This window comes from Pelodiscus sinensis, chromosome 27 (assembly GCF_052426305.1).
Source record: "Pelodiscus sinensis isolate ZL-2025 chromosome 27, ASM5242630v1, whole genome shotgun sequence".
Taxonomy (NCBI): domain Eukaryota; kingdom Metazoa; phylum Chordata; order Testudines; family Trionychidae; genus Pelodiscus; species Pelodiscus sinensis.
Genome location: NC_143078.1, coordinates 5,531,723 through 5,552,422, shown reverse-complemented (window position 1 = coordinate 5,552,422; position 20,700 = coordinate 5,531,723). Strand labels below are relative to the sequence as shown.

The window sequence follows — 20,700 nt, the reverse complement described above, 5'->3', positions numbered from 1 at the left end:
TCTAGAGGTTACATGCTGCCAGTTCTCTTCCTCGTCCTGCACTGCCTTCTGTGGCTCTTCAGCCTGCTGTGTCTGCAAGATTAAACGCTGCCTTCTATCGAGGAAGTCTTCATCCTCTCTGATGGAACATGGGTCTCAAGTCCTCTAATTTTTTCTTCCAAAATGGAGACCAGCTTGCACTTTAATGCAGATGAAATCCTTTTATTCGCCCAAACTCCCTCCCAGACCCCACACTCCTCCCTGCACCCCTGTCCCTTACTCCAAGCTCCCTTCTGCACCCAACCTTCATCCCAGACCAGAATTCTTCCATTAATAATATGGAAAAGTGTGGCCCTTGATCAATTTCCAAAAATTTTGGAGTGGCCCCCTGTCAAAAATTACTTCCCACCCCCGATCTAGATGTCTGTCTAACATGCTCTTGAATGTCTGATTCCACAACCTCCCTAGGCAATTTATTCCAGTGTTTAACCAACCTGACAGTTAGGAAATTTCTTCTAATATCCAACTTCAACCTCTGTTGCTGAAATTTAAGCTCATTGCTTCTTATCTTGTCCTCAGAAGTCAGGAACAAAAATTCTTCTCCCTCCTCCTTGTAACACCCTTTTAGGTACTTGAAAACTGCTATTACGTCCCCTCTCAGTCTTCTCTTTTCTAATCTAAACAAACCTAATTCTCTCAGTCTTCCTTCATAGGTCATGTTCTCTAGAACTTTAATCATTTTGTTGCTCTTCTCTGGACCTTCTTCAATTTCTCCACATCTTTCTTGAAATGTGGTGCCCAGAACTGGACACAATACACCAACTGCGACCTAATCAGCACAGAGTAGAACATAAGAATAACTTCTCGTGTTTTGCTCACAACACTCCTGTTAAATGTAACCTCTTCTAGGTTGTATTTCCCAGAATCATGTTCGCTTTTTTTTTTTTGGCAATAGCATCACACTGTTGGTTCATATTGAGCTTGTGGTCTACAATGTCCCCTAGATCCCTTTCTGCAGTACTGCTTCTTAGACCGTCACCAGTAAAATTTCTCAGCTCCTATTGGCCTGAAAATAGCCAATGGGAGCTGAGAGATTTTGCTGCAGGGCAGGAGAGAGCACAAAGCCTCCCTCCTTGCTCCCAGCATGGAGCAGCCACATTTAAAGCGGCAGCAGTTGTGCTGTGCTTAAGGGTGTCAGTAAGGCAGCCGCAGCCTGGAGACCAGGCTCTGTGGGTTGCTCCTCTTTCAGCTGCCTCCTTCCACCAGACCCCTTTGGCCTGCAGGCTGTATTAGGGAGTGGGTGAGGCTCTGGGGGCTGCCTCTGGTCTCAAGTGGCCTGCAGGTTCTTGGGGGGGAGGGCAAGGCTTGGTGGGTTTGCCCCCCCTAGTGGGTGTCCCTCCCCCCCCATCCCCACAGACATCCTATAGGCTCTCGGTGGGTGGGGGAGGCAGGCTCCGTGTTTGGGGTAAGGGAGTTCCTTACCCAGTCTTGAGGTAGGCGAGATGGCAGAGCCTCAGCCCTGCTGGCTACTGTCTTTATGATGAAGCTGCCCCCCGTGGCCACTCTCAGTCTCGTGTCGATCTTCTCTGTGCCCTTCCCTTTCACGTCTTCCACTCTCTGCTCCCTTTCCATGTGATCCAAAACAGTCCCATTCCCAGCACTTCACATTTTTCAGGCACAACCAAACCCTAACCTTGGTTTAAGTTAGGGTAAGAGGAAGCTGCCTACCAAATTTGGTGATCCTAGCTCTTACGGTTTAGGAGCAGTTATTGAACCAATAGACACATAGAGAAACACACTCTAGAATAGATAGAGAGATGAAAGACATCTGTCTCAAATATTGCTGTTCACCAGTTGTTTTCACTCGTTTCTAAACCTGCATGTTTCATGCACTCTTATGTAGATTACTCCCTTGGTGTACCGTGTTCTGTATGCCACATTCTCTCATGTAACCTTGTGTGTTTGCCAGTCACTCTGATCCAGTGCTGTCATAAATAATAAAATCGGTGCAGTGGTGGTGGAGTCTCTTGTTTTGCACAATGTGCATACCTCGCATTACAATAGTTGCTCAGGGTGTAGTATACATAGTCAATTAAATTTTTACATTATAGTTGCAGTTGTGCATCAAGTTCATTCACAGTAGATTCAAGGCTCTAAAGAAAACTGAACAGATTGAACTTCTCTGGTCTGGCACCCTCAGGACCTGACCTGTGCCAAACCAGGGAATTTGCCAAATTATAGGAAGTCAGGATCTCTCTTATTTTTATTTCACTGAGGCGAATACATGAAACAGTACTTGCAAAGCATCTTAATAATGTCTGATTGTACTGATAAATAATGAAGTGTCATTGTTGTTACACAATTTTGCACAAGGAAATAAGTAGACAAAGTATAAAAGTCATGCTTATGCTTAGTATCATTACCAGCACTTCCACTGTTTGCTGATGTCTGTAGGGGTAAATTAAAGTTAAATAACAGCACAGAACATTGAGAGCCAGGACAGGTGGCTGAAAACAAACTTTATGGGACTGTGGGAATCTTGGCCAGACCTGCAATAAGAGGACATCCAACTAACTAAAATCTTGCAGACCACGGATGTTGTCAGACCAGAGTATGCTGGACTAGAGAGGTTCAACCTCTATATCCAAATTGTCCCCAGTAAAATAAGAAGATACTCATTTTTGAGAAGACTACCGAATGTCTTTCAAAGTTAACTTTTTCTCTTCCTTGTCTGTCTCTGTTGCTAGGCGATTGTGGTTCTCCTCCAAGGTTCGTTTTTGCTGAGTTGGCTGAGCAAGCGAGAGATTCCTATGTCGCTGGGACCAAAGTGAAATACTCCTGTCGCTCAGGGTATGTTTTGAGCAGTGGGAAGTCTCCTTTAGCTACATGTCTTGCAAATTCAAGCTGGTCATCAGATCCTGATTTTTGTGCAGGTGAGTATCGTTGCTTTTCCATTTCAGTTGTCGTGCAAGTCATCTTGATATAGTTAGTAGACTCTCTTTTGTTGGGCAAGTGGTTCACAGTTTAACACTGAAATCCATAAACATTTTCTAGGCAGTTCTTTGTTTATAGTAGTAGTAAACTTCTAAAAAAAATAGCAGAATGCTTCCTTCTCTTTGTAGGCTGCTTTAACAGCAGGTAAAATACAAAATTTGAGCCTTTTGTGCTGAATACTCTCAAATAGGATTAAGAGGAGAACATAAGAATGGCCGTACTGGGTCAGACCAATGGTCCATCTGACCCAGTGGCCAGCACCAGGTGCCCCAGAGAGGGTGGACCAAAGACAATGATCCAGTGATTTGACTCCTGCCATCCCTCTCCAGCCTCTGACAGAGGCCAAGGACACCATTTTATCTGCTGGCTAATAGTCTTTTATGGACCTAACCTCCATGGAGGGATAGGTTTACCACATTTCTTCCTTGTTTTTAGGTCAGGAGTTAAATAGAACATCAACACATTGTTCTCTAGTAGTAGATATAAAGTGAAGAACAGTGCAGTTCTTGCCTACCAGAAGCCCCACTATCCACATAATGTTCCTGTGCCTGGGAGGCATTCAGCACACAGCAGTTAAGTTACTGGAATATGACACTCTCCCTGTCTTGGTCAGGTAGTAAAGGAAGTGCTCTTGGGCAATAGGAAATCTACCATTAGGGCCATTTATATGGCAAAGTTCAAACAGTTTTTAATTTGGCCCTTCCTGAAGAGCGTAGCCCTGCTAATACTAGACTGTTTATTGACCGGTAGAACACAGGCTTTATCTGTATTCTCTTCTGTGCTCTTTATTGCACCTCTTTTGCAAAGTGGCGAAAGTGGGGGTGATCACATCAGCTGGACGGGTGACAGAATTCTGAGTGCTAACTCCAGAGCCCCCTTACATAATTTTCTTTAAAGGTCAAGTCATGCCACATTTAATGCTCTTGCAGACTTCCAGCAAGAAGTAATTGAGAGGGCAGAGGCCAGCAGAGTATATATGTGCCACTATGGAGTAGGGATGTAAGCAACTAGTCTACTATCTGAGAAGCATATGCTGGTGCTAGGGGGAGCTGGCTTAAAAGCCTATTCCCTGCAGCACCGTCTCTGCAGGACGCAGGGGAGGCAGAGGTGTAGCAGGGGAGTGGGCATCAACCAGAAATCAGCTCCCCTGGTCACACTTGCTTCCTCCCACCCCAGTTATGCTTCAGCCTTTTAAATTTATTAAGAGCCTGGTAGCTCTTAGTACATTTAAAAGACAGAGCCACAGAGGGGTTAGCAAAGGAGTTTGGAAAGATCAGACAAATGTGCAGCAACTTACATTTAAGTAAATTAGTTGAAAAAATGGCCAAAGTGACAGGCCTATTCTCTACAGAGACGTGAATATATACTTCAGTATGCCAACTGTGTGGCCTAAGTTTTTAAGAAGATACAAAGACCACAGTGGTGCCTGAATGCATGTAGTACTCCATTTTTCATACCATTTGCAATTTAAAAAATGCCTTAAGACAATAAAACAGCTTGGAACAAGCCAAAGCGTTTTATGGGTGGTTGACAGGAATTCCGGTAACTAGGACTGGCAGGCTGGTGTCAATGTAGCTGCTGTACTGGAGCCCCACTCGCAAACCAAGTGTTGTGGTGAGAGTGGGACAGGGCGCCTTTAAAGATAGGGAGAGAAGAGAAACACCAAACTCTCCTTCACTGGTGTGTGTGCAGGGCTCAGAGCAGCCACACTCAGGCACAAGTGGCTCAACAGCCAAATCACCCTTCATTCTGCCAAAGAGCCCCAGTTCTGTGAGCTCATGGTACCAGGAACCCGTGGCACTCGTCACATACCCAGAGGGGACCAGTATGAGGGGAGAAATGTTTAATACTCATATAGCCTGGCAGCAACATGGTGGCCCAATCGAGTTGTCAAATCAGCTTCTGTTAACAGAGGGCGCGCCATAGTGGCTAGTTACTGCATCGCGCGGGGCGTTAATGGTCGCTCCAGTGGGCAGGTGTGAGTCATGTGTAGCTCCCATCAGAGCATGGCGGGCCTAGAGCCTCGCCCCAGCATGTGCCGCTCTCCTCACGCATCCCTCCTGCCCCCTCCCACAGGTCGTTAGCTGGGGCAATGGCTTGCATCCAGGCCCCGACATTCCCCCTCAGCCAATTGGTGGCGTGCAGGCGCAGTGAGCAGCAGGGCTTGGTCGCAGCTGGAGATGTGCTGGGAGCCGCCCTGCACCATGCAGCTGCTTCTGCCGTGCTGGGAGCTGTGTCTCTGGGCCCTGCTGGTGCTTGTGCTGCTTCCCTGGGGAGCGCAGGGTGTGTCCCCCATGCAGAGTGGGACGGGACGCCCCCAGCTGCACCCTGTTTTTCCAGGGTCCTCCCCGTTTCTGCTTCGTAGCCCCACCCTTGCCCTCTTGTGGCTCCACCCCTTTGCTCTGCCCCATTCATGCCTTGGGGCCTGTGGCCCAGCTCTTTCCCAGCTGCCTCCCCCCCACATGCTATGTGGTGCGCCCTGACCAGTCAGCTGTACACAGGGGGGACCCACATCTCTGCCTTCCCTAGCCCGGGGGAGGTGCCATGGTGGCGTCTGGCTCGGAGGCTAAACCCTTCCTCCTCCCCACCTCCCCCATGTGTCTGACCACCCAGGGTGCGGCCCTGCAACTAGGGGTGCTCCCACCCTTCCCTAGTGGTGGGGAAAGGAAGAGCCACTCCCCGTGGAAGGGTGGGGCGCTGCTGCTGTCACTGGCCACTATCAGTAAAACCAGGCTGGGCAACCTTTCCTGAGGTGGGTCCGCCCGCAAGCGAGATGGGGGGGGGGGGGTGGAATTCTCACTGCGGCCCTGACTAAGAAGGAGAAAGATACTCCCCACATTCCCATCACACACCAGAGCCTGGGGTGGCAGCCTAGTAGCTTCTGTGTGTTTCAGTCCCCAGGGGGGTGACAGGAGAGCTGGAGCAGCAGTGTGGGCTCCCCTATGCTGGGGGGAGCAGGGTTGATCCTTGGGGGTTTGATCCAGGCAAGCTAAGGGCCACATCCAGTCCCTGGACTTGAGGGTCCCCACCCCTGAGTAAAACAAAACACTCCACATATACAATGGGTATTGTCTGTTGCCTTATCACAGGGCTGGGGAACGTTAAGGCCTGGGGGCTGCATGCAGCCCCCAGCTTGCCTGGAGCCAACCCCAAGGCTTGGGGATCCCCCCAGCATTGGGGAGCCTGTGCTGGTGCTCCAGCCCCAAGATGTCGCTCTGCTGGGCTAGAGCACACACAATCTACTAGTCTCTGTAGTGTGAGGGGACTGTGGGGAGTGTATTTCTCTTTCTCAGTCTTTGGTATGTTGCATTCTTCGTATTCTTCATATAAACTATTAGGCTATGTCTACACAGTGCCCTTTTAGCGCAAGAAATATGCAAATGAGGCAAAGCATGGAATATCTGTGCCTTATTTGCATAATTAATGAGGCTCCATTTTTTGTGAAAAAACCCCTCTTGCACAAGAGCTGTTCTTCCGGGGGTTTTGTCAGGAAGAACAGCTCTTGCACAAAAACAGAGCCTCATTAATTATGCAAATGAGGCACAGAGATATTCTACCCTTCACCTCATTTTCATATTTCTTGTGCCAAATGGGCGCAATGTGGACGTAGCCTTAGAGTTTTATTAAAGGACATGCTTTAAAGAACTTTATTAATACACATATTTGAGCCTTTTTCTGATCTAATACTTTTTTCTATTTTTGTTGATGGACATTATCTCCACACTATTTGAGGGGCTTGCAGACCTTTGATTGGGTGGCTTTTTTAACTCTTCCAGTGCTCATTATCTCATTTGGTGGTATGGTTAGTACTGTATAAATGCCTATAAATAAACAATAGCAAATATCTGGAAACAAACATGAGACTGTATAAGATTCTGTTTACATTGCATTGATTTACTAAAGGATCAGAATAAAAATGGTCATTTTAAGTAGACAAACATAGAAAATATCCTGAGTAATTGAGTTTTGGAACAGGTATCCTGAAATTTGTTTCATTCTGACCAAACAAATCTTAAAAATAGCAGAAAGATTCAATACAGTATATGTATTTTAAAATGTGTGTGAATGGAAATATTTTTTTTAAAGCAGAAGCCTAAATTAGGGATGTAATAGTATAGTTAACCGATAAGAAAAGCTTATAGGTTAATGCTACACACTACATGCATTTCCCTCTTCCTCTCTCCCAGCCATTAAATTTTTTGCAGGCTGGCCAGCAGCCTGGTTCCATCATGGCTTCCAGCGGGTCCAGGATCTACCCTTGCTGTGGCTCTGTATTTAAAGTGTATTAGGAGCCAAGCGGGCAGGCAGCCCAGCTCTGTTCTGGCTTGTGCCAGGTCCGGGAGCTCAGACATCCCCCCACCCCCTACCCTGCGCTGCTGCCTCTTTCTCAGAAGCATCAGCACAAAGTGACAGGCAGCTGGTCTGCAAGGAGAGCTATTTCTTAAACTGGCTCCCCTCCCGGACCTGCTTCTGCCTTGCACCCTGCGCTGCTGCCTCTGATACAGTGGCTGCCGGCCCTGGCTCCAGGGACTATAGAATAGTTGACTAACCAATAAAATGTCATGAGGTTACTCGACTATTTAAATTAACTGATATTTAACATACTTAGCCTAAATTCATTTGCAGTTGTGTTTTGTATTCCTTTGGTACGGCTTGCTCAGGAAGGACAGACAGGGAAAAAAGGGAGGAGGGGTTGCCTTGTATATTAAAGATGTACACACTTGGACTGAAGTGGAGATGAACGTAGGAGATAGCTGTGTAGAGTCTCTGGGTTAAGCTAAAAGGGGTAAAAAATGAGGGTGATGTCATGCTAGGAGTCTACTACAGGCCACCTAGCCAGGTGGAAGAGGTGGATGAGGCCTTTTTTAAACAATTAACACAACTATCCAAAGCCCAAGATTTGGTGCTGATGGGGGACTTCAACTATCCAGACATATGTTGGGAAACTAACGCAGCGGGGCACAGGCTATCCAATAAGTTTCTGGACTGCATTGGAGACAACTTTCTGTTTCAGAAGGTTGAAAAAGCTACCAGAGGAGAAGCTGTTCTGGATTTGATTTTAACAAATAGGGAGGAACTAGTTGAGAACTTGAAAGTGGAAGACAGTATGGGGGACAGTGATCATGAAATAATAGAGTTCATGATCTTAAGGAAAGGTAGAAGGGAGACCAGCACAATTGAGATAATGGATTTCAGGAAGGCAGATTTTGATAAGCTCAGAGAACTTGTAGGTAAGGTCCCATGGGAAGCAAGACTGAAGGGAAAAACAACTGAGGAGAGTTGGAAGTATTTCAAAGGGACGTTGTTAAGGGCCCAAAAGCAAACAATTCCGCTGTGTAGGAAAGATAGAAAATATGGCAAAAGACCAGCTTGGCTTAACAAGGAGATCTTGCATGATCTCAAAATAAAAAAGGAGTCATATAAAAAATGGAAACTAGGACAAATAACAAAGGATGAATATAGGCAAGCAACACGGGAATGCAGGGGCAAGATTAGAAAGGCAAAGGCACAAAATGAGATCAAACTAGCTACAGGCATAAAGGGAAACAAGAAGACCTTTTATAAATACATTAAACGCAAGAGGAAGACCAAGGACAGGGTAGGCCCACTGCTTAGTGAGGAGGGAGAAGCAGTAACAGGAAACTTGGAAATGGCAGAGATGCTCAATGACTTCTTTGTTTCGGTCTTCACCGAGAAGTCTGGAGGTGTGCCTAACGTAGTGAATACAAGCAGAGAGAGGGTAAGTTTAGAAGATAGGATACACAAAGAACAAGTTAAAAATCACTTAGGAAAGTTAGATGTCAGCAAGTCACCAGGTCCTGATGAAATGCATCCCAGGATACTCAAGGAGCTGATAGAGGAGGTATCTGAGCCTTTAGCTATGATCTTTGAAAAATCATGGCAGACAGGGGAGATACCAGAAGACCGGAAAAGGGCAAATATTGTGCCCATCTATAAAAAGGGGAATAAGAACAACCCAGGAAACTACAGACCGGTCAGTTTAACGTCTGTCCCAGGGAAGATAATGGAGCAGGTAATTAAGGAAATCATATGCAAACACTTGGAAGGTAATAAAGTGATAGGGAATAGCCAGCATGGGTTTGTGAAGAACAAGTCATGCCAAACTAATCTGATAGCTTTCTTTGATAGAATAACAAGCCTTGTGGATAAGGGAGAAGCGGTGGATGTCATATACCTAGACTTTAGTAAGGCATTTGATACGGTCTCGCATGATATTCTTATTGATAAACTAGGCAAATATAACTTAGATAGGGCCACGATAAGGTGGGTGCATAATTGGCTGGATAACCGTAGTCAGAGAGTTGTTAACGGTGCTAAATCCTGCTGGAAAGGGATAACAAGTGGAGTTCCGCAAGGGTCTGTTTTGGGACCCGTACTGTTCAATATCTTCATCAATGATGTAGATATTGGGATAGAGAGTACGCTTATTAAGTTTGCAGATGATACCAATCTGGGTGGGGTTGCAACTTCTTTGGAGGATAGGGACATAATTCAAAATGACCTTAGCAAGTTAGAGAAATGGTCAGAGGTAAACAGGATGAGGTTTAATAAAGAGAAATACAAAGTGCTCCACTTAGGAAGGAACAATCAGTTCCATACATACAAGATGGGAAGCGACTGTCTAGGAAGGAGCATGGCGGAAAGGGATCTAGGGGTCATAGTGGACCACAAGTTGAATATGAGTCAACAGTGTGACGCTGTTGCAAAAAAAGCAAATATGATTCTAGGTTGTATCAACAGGTGTGTTGTAAGCAAAACTCGTGAAGTCATTCTGCCGCTCTACTCTGCACTAGTTAGGCCTCAGCTGGAGTACTGTGTCCAGTTCTGGGCGCCACATTTCAAGCAAGATGTGGAGAAATTGGAAAGGGTACAGAGAAGAGCGACAAGAATGATTAAAGGTCTAGAGAACATGACCTATGAAGCCAGGCTTCATGAACTGGGCTTGTTTAGTTTGGAAAAAAGAAGATTAAGGGGGGACATGATAGCGGTTTTCAAATATCTAAAAGGGTGTCACAAGGAGGAAGGAGAAAATTTGTTCCTCTTGGTTTCTGAGGACAGGACAAGGAGTAATGGGCTTAAAGTGCAGCAAGGGAGGTTTAGATTGGACATTAGGAAAAAATTCCTAACTGTCAGGGTGGTCAAATATTGGAATAAATTGCTAAGGGAGGTGGTGGAATCTCCCTCTAGAGATATTTAAGAACAGGTTAGATAGACATCTGTCAGGGATGGTGTAGATGGAGCTTGGTCCTGCCTTGAGGGTGTGGGGCTGGACTCGATGACCTCTTGAGATCCCTTCCAGTCCTATAATTCTATGATTCTATGAATATGTGTTTCCAGCTTCCGACTCTTGTCCACAACTGTTCATCGAGCATGGACATGTAACACATGAAGAAAAACACCATAATGCTGTTGGAGATGTGGTTAACATTGAGTGTTATACAGGCTACTCATTGCATGGGCAACCTAAAATTGAGTGCACTGCTGAACATTCATGGCAGCATGAAATTCCAAAATGTAAATTAAGTAAGTATATATTGTGATAGTTCTATAACCATTTTTTTAAAATGCATATTCCATATTGTGTAACACCTGAATGGTATCTGGGGTTCAGGAAGTTTTGTTACTTGGACACATTTTCCCATTCATGGCTAATTCACATTGTAAAAATAAAAACTCTCCAATACAAAAGGAGTAGTTGTGCCTCCTCTCCCTGCTTCTCCCCACCAATAGCTGAATATAAATTCGCCTATTAGGGTTTTTTTATCAAGACACAGAACCTGGAAGAATATTCACTGTGTCTCTGATATTGTTAACTGCTTCTTGTCCTAATGCAGCGTTTCTCAAACTATGGGATGTGGCCCGGTATTAGGCTGCAGGAAAAAAATACTGAGCCTCAGCATGGCTGCCAGGGTGCTCTGGGCTCCCAGAGTGCCCGTGCAGTGCTGTCAGGTTTGGGAAACCATGGTCTAGCCAGCTTTCTGTTCATCATACAGTCCATTTATCCAATCCATAGTCCCTTAACTTGCTTGCAAGACTATATCAAAAGCTTTGCTAAAGCTGGCACTGGGGACTTTGGGAGGACTAGAAACAACTTATTTGCATATTCATCATTTGTTTAATGAATATGCAAATGAATGTTACCAGTCCTCTAAAAGCTCGTGAGTGGATTTACTGGTCCCTGTGTCAAAAAGTTTGGGAACCCCTGTCCTAATGTAATGCTTTTGCTGAATTTTCTTGGAGGCAATCATGTAGAGATTAACACGTATAGACCTGCCTGTAGGCTTGTGTAACTACCATGTGTGCTCTCCTTTTTGAAGTTGAATTCACCTTTTTGTTTACTCTAGGTTGGTACATCGTGCTTATTATCTGTGGTAAGTAAGCTAGTTTTATTATTTCACGTGTAAATTCAGTGTTTTATTTCGGTGTCAATCACTGTACAGTACGTGACTGCAGGAACCTACATTGATTTTAGAGTTTTTCTGTCATTGAATTATTTTCATACTCCTTAGAAATGCTTTAAAAAGGTCCTGACAAATTTTATAGCTATGGATACTAACACAGCTAATCAGTCAGATTTTTGGCATAAAGAGGTGGTTTTCTAATTTGTCATCTATGTAATAGAAATCAGAGGGTTTTTTTCTAAATTCCTCAGAAGAATTGGAAGCATATTTTTGGCTTTGTATTGAAACATATTGGCATGATTTTGCGGAAATACTTTTAACGGAAGAGTTTTTCCATTAAAAGTATTTCCGCAAAAGTGCGTCTAGATTGGCACAGCCCTTTGGCTGCATCCAGGGGATTAGTTCTGCCCTCGCTGACATCCCCTTCAGTCATGCCTTCGTACCACACTCTCTTTAGGTCCCTAGGACTCACGGTGCTTTCTCTGCACATAGCACATTTCCCCTTTTGGATAACAAAGTCTCAGCAGACCAGGTGTCATTCCAGGCAGTCTTATGATCCAAGATCGTTCCGCTCTCCCAGTGGCTGGTAGAGAAACTCAGGTCCTCCCATTACTGTAGCTGTACTGTAGGGACTAAGTTGAGTAGTGATAGTCACTTCCACATTCCTCCTTTGAAATGTGCAAGAGCCCCTATTGGAGCTCTTGCGCATTTCAAAGGAGGAACGTGGAACTCCACATACAGCCCGGGGCCAGTAGGAAGTTCTACTGACTCCAGGCTCGAGGGTGCGTCTGCTTTGAAATGCACAAGAGCTCAGGGACTTTTGTGCATTTTAAAGCAGAAGCACCCAAGTGGAGTCCGGAGTCAGCTGGACTTCCTGCTGGCCCCAAGCTCCACGCTGCATGCCAGCTTTGAAACATAAAAGAGTCTCCAGTGAGTGCTCTTGTGCATTTCAAAGTGGAAGTGCCTGCATGAACCTGAGGTCAGCAGGGGACTCTGACTCCTCCACTAATCCCGGGCTCTGTGCTGCGCTGCTGCTTGGAAATGCCATGTGGAGCCCAGGGTCCTAGCTGACCCCAGGCTCCACATGGCATTTTCCCAGAACATGGGGTCAGCTGGGGAGTTTCAAAGTGGCAGCGCTACACGGAGCCCAGGGTCAGATAGGGAGTCCCAGCTGACCTCAGGCTCCATGCTGTGCTGCCACTTTGAAACACCAGGGGCAGCACTGCATTGAGCCTGGGATCAGCTCCATGCGGTGCTGCCACTCTGAAGTACCTCTGCTCCTCCGCTACCTCTATCTGATAGAGGCAGCAAAGAGGGGGACGGGGAGAATTGACTAATCCTTACCATTCTTAGTAGGGACCCTACAGTCAGCAGTGAGGAGCCACAGTCTCAACAATGTCTGCTGTTGCTGCTGTTTCCCTGGGCTTCCACCGACACTGCCCTCTGCTGGCTTTCTTCACAGCCCTTCCCCTTGTGTTCACTAAACTCAGAGTGACTGAAAACTTCCACACTACAGCCCTTTTTGCTTGTCCAGCTCGGCTTTATGTAAGCCCTACCGATCCTACCCAGATTGTGTGCATCCTGTCAGGTTTTGTTAGTCCCTTCACCCTGTCACAAGCAGTGTGATGTGATTCTCACCCCATTCTTAAAAAGAGACTGCCCAGTGAACTCTACAATGCATTGAGTACATTGTTAGCATTTCGGGTGTGTGCTTTTTTTCCTCTCCCCTGAGATTTTGGTTCATTGCATAGTATGCATTTGAGTGCTAAATCAGTGTTTGTTTTTCATTAAAGCTTCAGAGTGAGGGAGATTTAACATTTGACGTAGCTGGTTGGGTTTTTTCTGTTAAAGTAACATGAATTTCATTTCTAAACTTGTGAGCTTGTTACTTGTGGATGTGTGGTTTTGGGCTAATAGAGACTTGTCATCAGACTAATGATATTTTTTTCCCCTTTCAAGTAATTGTAATCATAGCACTGGCACTGGCAGCTATTTGGATCTATAAGAAATTCTTTTCACAGAAAGGGTAAGTCAAAGCATCTCTTTACTGTATTTGTTAGTTTCTTAATATCTTCTCTATTGCATGAGCAAGTACTGTAGGTTCAACTTTTATTAGCCTTTGTATTCACTAATGTATACAAAACATTTTAGCTTTTCATTTACTGGTCTTCTAAATTGTTAGTCTTTTTCATCTATTCTTACTTGACTCTGATCACTAGCCACACAAAAACTGAATTGACCTTATACTGCCTCAGCCTTATATACAGGAAAATAGGTACACTTAGGCCCATAATGCCATTACCTCAATCCATGGTACACCCCCACCTTGAAGGATATAAGCAATTCTGATTGCTCCATCTCAGAAAGATATAATTGTAAAACATGTATAGAACAGGGCAATAAAAATGATTCAGGTATGGAATCGCCTCTGTATGAGGAGAGATTAAAGACTGGGACTGTTCAGCTTAGACAACCTACAATTGAGGGGTATGGGGATATGCTGGTTTACTAGATCATGACTGGGGAAGAGAAAGTGGTTTTACACCTTCCCATAACAGAAGAATTAGGAGTCACCTGATGAAATTAATAGGCAGCATGTTGAAAAAACTGAAGGGAGTATTTCACACAGTGCACACACAGCCTATGGCACTTACTGCCGAAAGCATAACTGGATTAGGAAAGAATTAAAGTTCACAGAGAAGAGGTCTATAAATGGCTGTTTGCCACAGCAGTCAGGGTCATGACCTCATCCTCTGAGTGTCCTGAATTTTCAACTTCCATAATTTGGGATGGGCACTGGCCACTGGTCTAGCTGGTCTGATAGGTGTAAGACTACATCAGAATGGCTACATGTCGATGTAGGAATACAATATTTTCTTGTGGAACAAATTTGTCTGTGTGTTCAAAAGCACATCTGTCCCTCCACCCCATAATATAGATGGCTTATGCCCCCCTCATCAGTTTTTGTTACTTTGCTGCCTCTGGTGCAGTACTTGAGCTTTTCCTCCAGGCAATGTAAGATAAGACACTGCTTGTCTATGTAAAAGTTTGATTTTTCATGTCTATTCCCTTTGTTTTATACAAAACACTAGGGGCTATAGAAAAATGTCAAGATGTATTTATCTGGGTAGTTTGAAATTTTAAATACTATAGAAGTATGATGTTGCATCGTATAGACTTGTTAAACTGGTATAGTTACGATATTTTTTTAAATTAAAAAACAAACAGCAACCACTAGAACCTGATCTTGGACTGAGCAGTGGCCCCTGCATCTGTGTCATTCTCAAACAATAGCCTAGAGTAGCTATTCCCAACCTTTTCCCCCATGGAGAAACCCCTAAAATAATTGAGGTGTAGGGGTGACATTTAAAAAAAGACATTTAAACAGGATAAAGAAGAAAATATAGGGCTAAGGCCTTATTTCACCACGTTGTGTCCAGCTTTTAAGCTCTTGAACAGTATGATTGTGTTTGTCTGAAGTTACCTTGGAGTGCTTTGATGGCTCCAGAGCACACCATTGTCTTTCATTACATATGCTCTTCAGTCTCTGCCACTCTTAATGCAAGAATCAGTTTAATATTACATCACAATGATTATTCCCACCACACACACATTTTTTTAAGGGGGGGGGTTAAAAAAATATCCCTTCCACAGCCTGTTCTGGCTCCAGTATTTGCTGTAGACTAGAACTTGTTTTGGAAATTGCACCACACTCTGTATTCAGTTTCTAAACTTCTTTAGGTTCTCAAAAATAAAGCTACCTACTATTTCAACTCCTTTGGGCTTACAGAATAATATTCAGTTAGACTTCCTCCCCTCTGCTGTTCAGCTCATACTAAACTGATGAAAATGGCAAAGCAGCGTGCAACTTCCTCCCCTCTGCTTTGCCATTTTCATCAGTTTAGTATGAGCTGAACAGTAGCTTGAATTTTAAAGCCTAGAGTACCTGATGAAAAATAAGTATTTGCTTTAAAAATTTAATCATTAAAAAAGGTATGTTTTAAATTTCCTTTCCACTTAATGTCTCATTCATGTTTCTAGTGGAAAGGTGAAGCTCACATGTTATTTCCATAGCTCTTCCTATATGGTATGAGAATTACTCAGTCAAATATGTATTTCTCCATCAGAGGCGACCAGTGTTAGTTCAAATCTAAGATTTGGTGGATGAGTGAGTGGTCATGTACTAGATGCAATTTGGTTTCAAGTCTTTGTTTCTAAAGACATGCATAAAATATTTCAGATTGCTTTCATTTTAAAGTAGCAATGGCTTAACAGTTTCATTAAACTGTGGTCGGAGACATCTCTAGGGGTTCCGCGAGGTCTAAGGTGGCCAACATTGATAGGTACAACACATATAATCAGTGGACTGTTAGGGCTCTGCATAAATTTTTTTTTTTTAAGACACATGTAAAGGATTCTGCAGCCCAAGAAGTTTGAGAACTGCTGCATTAAACTATTCTTCATTAAGAGGAACTAAACATAGCAGTGTAGACTAGCCTACTCCCTGACCAGGACTAAGGTATGCCTAGACTGTCCTTGACAGCTGTTGGTCTAGTCTATTCTGAAAAGCCTCCCGTCATTCCACAATTTCTCTTTAAGAAGCCTTACAGTTAAATCTTCCTTGGATAGATAAAAACCCAGTTACTGCTTATCCACCTTTAATGAACATGGAAAACAATTGAGCTTTTGGGTGAGTCAGCGAGGTTAAAGGGTGTTGTAAATAATGTGGATGTGCACAGTGACACTGTATGGTCTTGCTGTTGCAAATGGATAGGTGTGATCTCATTAATTGGGACCCTTAGTCTTAGGGGTCAAGAATCAAATAGTTTGACACTGACCTAGGGATGTTAAGCATCTGTTTCAGACAGTAAAGTGGAATGGTTGACTATTTGCTCTCTCCCTCCCCTCCCGCCTCTCAGAGGTAAGCAAGGTGGTGGATGGGGGAGTACTTCAAAGCAACAGCACCATACAGCTAATCCTGGGCTCCTTTAAAACTCTGCTACAGCATTTCAAAGGGGCAGCATCCTCCTATCGACTAAATAGTCGATGCAAAAATGCTTCAGCTATTTATATTAGTGAAATACACTGTACTTAACATCCTTACACTGACCTACCTTTTTATCCCCAGACCCTGTCCAGGTCAGGCTTGATGATCCTAACAGTAATATACTACACCTGTTGCATGGTTACCTAAAGAGGTTCATCCCCTGTGTGTAATCTGTCCAGAATCTTTTCAAGTCACTACATGTTACTTTAAAAAAAGTGATTTGTTTTCAATCAAAAATCAAATTAGATAAACAAGAATGTGTAACAATTTTATTTGCTTCATTAAAATCCAAACACTTACATTTTGTATAGTAGAACTGCAGTACAGACAGTTAAATACTGAGTAGTCAACCACACACCTCATTTGGAACTAGAAATATATAATCAGGGAGCAACAGAGACCAAAAAAGATACGGTATTAAAACAAACTACTAAAAATAAAAGTTACCCATTCAAAACTTTTTTAAAAGTTAAGGAAACTGTTTGTGCTTTAAATTAAAATGGCTTAAGAGCAGCATTTTTCTTTTGCATAGGAAAGTTTTAAAGTAGTATTAAGCCAATATTCAGTTGTAATTTTTTGAAAGACCTACCATAATGTTTTGTGCAGAGTTATAAACATTTTGATTATGAACCACCTCCTTTCCCAGAGGCCATCAGGACAGTAGAACCTCGGCTCGACAAAGCCTGGCTGTCCTATACAATAGTTCGTTTGCTGTTGCCAGGATCCTAGAGCAGCAACAGACTACTTAACCCTTACTTATTCTAACCCTCATCAAAAAGGAGAGAAAGGATGGAAAGGATAGATGGAAAGGATAATTAACTTCAGAGTGGTCAGAGTCTCAGTTTAATAGTCTTTTAGATATAAATATGCAATCAGTTGTGGGTACATATTAGGGTTGAAAGCCTCATGTGTTTTAGAAGCCAACCAGAGGGTTATTTGAGCAAGTTTTTTGGTCCAAAGTGGTTTTAGGGCAGCTTTTGGTTAATTTGTGCCACTAGTTCACATGCCTGTAACCAGTCCTAAATATGCTTAATGAAGTGACTTCAGGAGCATGGGATTCCTAGCTAAAAATTTAACATTGCAAAACACTGTATAAAATAATTACCAACCAAAATCTGTATAACAGAGCCTGAACAACTTCAGGAAGAGAACAGTGTATCAAGCAGCTTGATAACTTGATCAGTTTTAAAAAAAAAAGCTATAGGAGCCTATTACTGGCTGCTGGTATACACTTACCAAAAGAGTTAGTGTAAATAGGTCTTTGAACTAACAAACTGACTTAGGAAATGTCACCAGTTGCATCATTACAAAGACTATAAATGTTCAATCACTAGATGAATGATACACAATTGAAATTGTAACTATCCTTGCTTTGCAGGAAAACAGTCTCCACTTCCCCAACTGCTGCATACACCCCGAGTAAAGTGATTGCTTAGGGGAAGGGGCAATGGTGAAAGTAGTAAGTTAAAGGAATTTGCAGAATGAAGGACTACACTTGCACTAAGTTCCTGTAATGGACTATTTATCCACCATTTTCACCAGAAGAAGAGTTTTTCCTTTTGTGATTGACTACTGTAGGCATCAACTGCACTTTTAAGGCATAAAGCCAGAATGTATACCAATGCATCCTTTTTAGCTCACTTGCCTGTGTGAAGTTTACTTATAAAAAAGCTTTGTGCTCACTCTTCTCACCACAACCTGGAATACTAAGACTGTATTCCTGCCATTATACTGGATGCCTTTTGTTCTCTGCCTTTCAGCGTCTTTCTTCTTACAGAAGAGACTACATGATGAGTGCTGGTAGACTTTTGATGTGATTGGTCAGTGGCCATATTGTTTAAGTGATCTTGGTACCATTATTATTGGAAGATAACTGCTTATTGTACAATAGAGCCTACTTTAATTTTCACAATCAAGTCTTGTACATTGTTCCCTTGGTTTGTCATATGAAAACTAAATTATTTATCTTGTCCCATCATTTTAAGGTATGTTTTCTCCCAGAAAATTGCTTATGAATTAGCACTTGGATTGAACTCTGTACCTTTCAAACTGAAATGTTATTGTAAATATTTCTAGCTATCTGTTTCAGCCTCATGGAACTTATGGCTAAGCTAACGCACATAACCTTTTTCTTTTACCACAGACTATGTGGGTCAATTAACAGCAATTCTGGGTCAGACCAATGGTCCATCAAGCTCAGTATCCTGTCTGTCGACAGTGGCCAATATTAAATGCCTCAGAGGAAGGGGACACAACAGGTAATCCTCATGTGATCCCTCCCGTCAACCACCTCCAGAGAAACAGAGGTTAGGGACACCATTCCTACCCATGTTGGCTAATAGATTCATGGAGGTTAGGTCCATCAATGGCTATCTAGCTCTTTTGAGTCCTAACCTTCACCATATCCTCTGGCAAGGAGTTCCACAGGCTGACTGCACTAAGTGAAGGAAAAGGTCCTTGTTTGTTTTAAACTTGCTGCCTATTTCATTAAATGAGCCCTAGTTCTTATATTATGGGAACAAGTAAATAACTTGTCCTTATTCTCCACACCAGTCATGATTTTAATAGATCTCTATCATATTCCCCCTTAGAAAAGAGAAGGCTAAGCTAAACAGTACAAGTCTTTTTTCATCTCACTTCATAAGCTACTAAAAGTTTATAAGGATAGTCTGTTCCTTTTCCCTAAGCTGTTGTGCCAGCTCAGCTAATAGGGACTTGATCCAACAGGCAAGATTTGAGGATACTAACTCGACAGGGGAGTTGGAGAGAACCTCTTCCTGGCTTATGCACTGTATGAGGCCAAGGCATGTGCTCCTGTAGGCAACTGAAGACCAAGTTCTGTTGTGAATATAGCCCATGGTGTTGTCTTAAATCTTTTTGCTTAAGGTAGCTTGAACAGCGAGGACCCTGCAAAGATTTCCAGTGGTGGGACTTGCAGAGCATGTTGTTAACACAGCTTGGCATTCCATCTGCCTAGTGTGCTTGCAGTTGTTAGTTTCAGGAGGGTTGTTTTGTTTTATAGTGCCCTCCACTATTAAAGGAGCTTAATCACCACCTTGTTAGTGCTATCCATGTTCAGTTTCTGAATACAAGGGTCTTTGTAAAATTTAAGTGGCAACTTATATACTTCCTAATAAAACATTAGTTCAACTTGAGTGAAAGGTATTTTGATTTTAATGAAAATCAGCATGCCATGCAACTAGTCTAACTTTCAATTTTGTTTATTTTATTTAAAAAAGGATGTTTGATATTGAGTTGGGGCAATTTGTTATACTTGAAAACTAGTACTTACACAGTTCTGCATAGTACATATTTTATACTGTACTGTGGTGTAATGCCACCATCTAGCACCATGGTGGGCAAATACCAGTCCATGGACTGGATCTGGTTCCCCACAATTAGCAGCCAGTGAACCACCACTGCTATATTCATCTGTGCCTCCACAGGTGCAGCTGACTGCAGCGCCAGTTGGCTGGGGACAGTGATATGCAGCCATCAGGAGCCCTAGTCCATGACATATCCCACAGCTCCCATTGGCCAGGATCAGCAATCTGGACAATAGGAGCTGTAATCACCTGTAACTGCAGAGGTGCAAGCAAATACAGTGGCAGCCCACCAGAGACTAATCCTGGTGAACCACCAGTTTTACTGCCCTTCCCTGATCTAGTAGGTAAAAGAACATAGTCATTTTATTGTAGCATCATCTAAACTAGTCAAACACAATATTGCACATAATACATAATTTTTTATCTGCCCATAGCTAACTTAAAGATGATGATGAGTAGACTTGTAGACTAAAGAAAAAAACATGCTTTACATGCCATCAGCCTTTGAGGTAGAAATTAATGTCTTGACTTAAAGAAAAAATAAAATAGGTTACCCATATTGAAAAGAATAAATAGCTCTTACTAGTTAATAAATCACAATTCAAGATAGGTGTATGTTATATACACAACTGAACTACTGAATCATTTCAATGTGCTACCACATGTTAACCAAACAGGAATCTTCACTGACACTATTCCTACTAGCTCAACAGAATACAACCATAAATATTACACAAATATGCAAACTTTGTAGCAGGATGATATTTTTGCTGACATCATTCTGGAACCCCCAGGATCTGAATATAGATGCTTGTGGGGAGGAAAAAAAACTGAGTTTCCATTAAAGTTGCTTTTCCCCCTACATCATAACCGATTTCAAATGGTGCTAGACAAAAATCTGACTCTGAACACCAAGAGAGACCGGTCATCC

General features: G+C 43.1%; 1 protein-coding gene across 1 annotated transcript in view; it reads left to right on the top strand.

The window, feature by feature from the left end:
- The window catches only part of CR1 (complement C3b/C4b receptor 1 (Knops blood group)), a 238,352-nt gene extending 218,754 nt beyond the window's left edge, over positions 1 to 19,598 (top strand). The window contains exons 119-123 of the mRNA XM_089773562.1: positions 2,727 to 2,912; positions 10,333 to 10,518; positions 11,340 to 11,366; positions 13,356 to 13,422; positions 17,822 to 19,598. Coding sequence (XP_089629688.1) covers positions 2,727 to 2,912; positions 10,333 to 10,518; positions 11,340 to 11,366; positions 13,356 to 13,422; positions 17,822 to 17,879 — 524 coding nt within the window. The 3' untranslated portion in view covers positions 17,880 to 19,598. The remainder of the gene's footprint in view (positions 1 to 2,726; positions 2,913 to 10,332; positions 10,519 to 11,339; positions 11,367 to 13,355; positions 13,423 to 17,821) is intronic.
- The last annotated feature ends 1,102 nt before the right edge of the window (positions 19,599 to 20,700 follow it).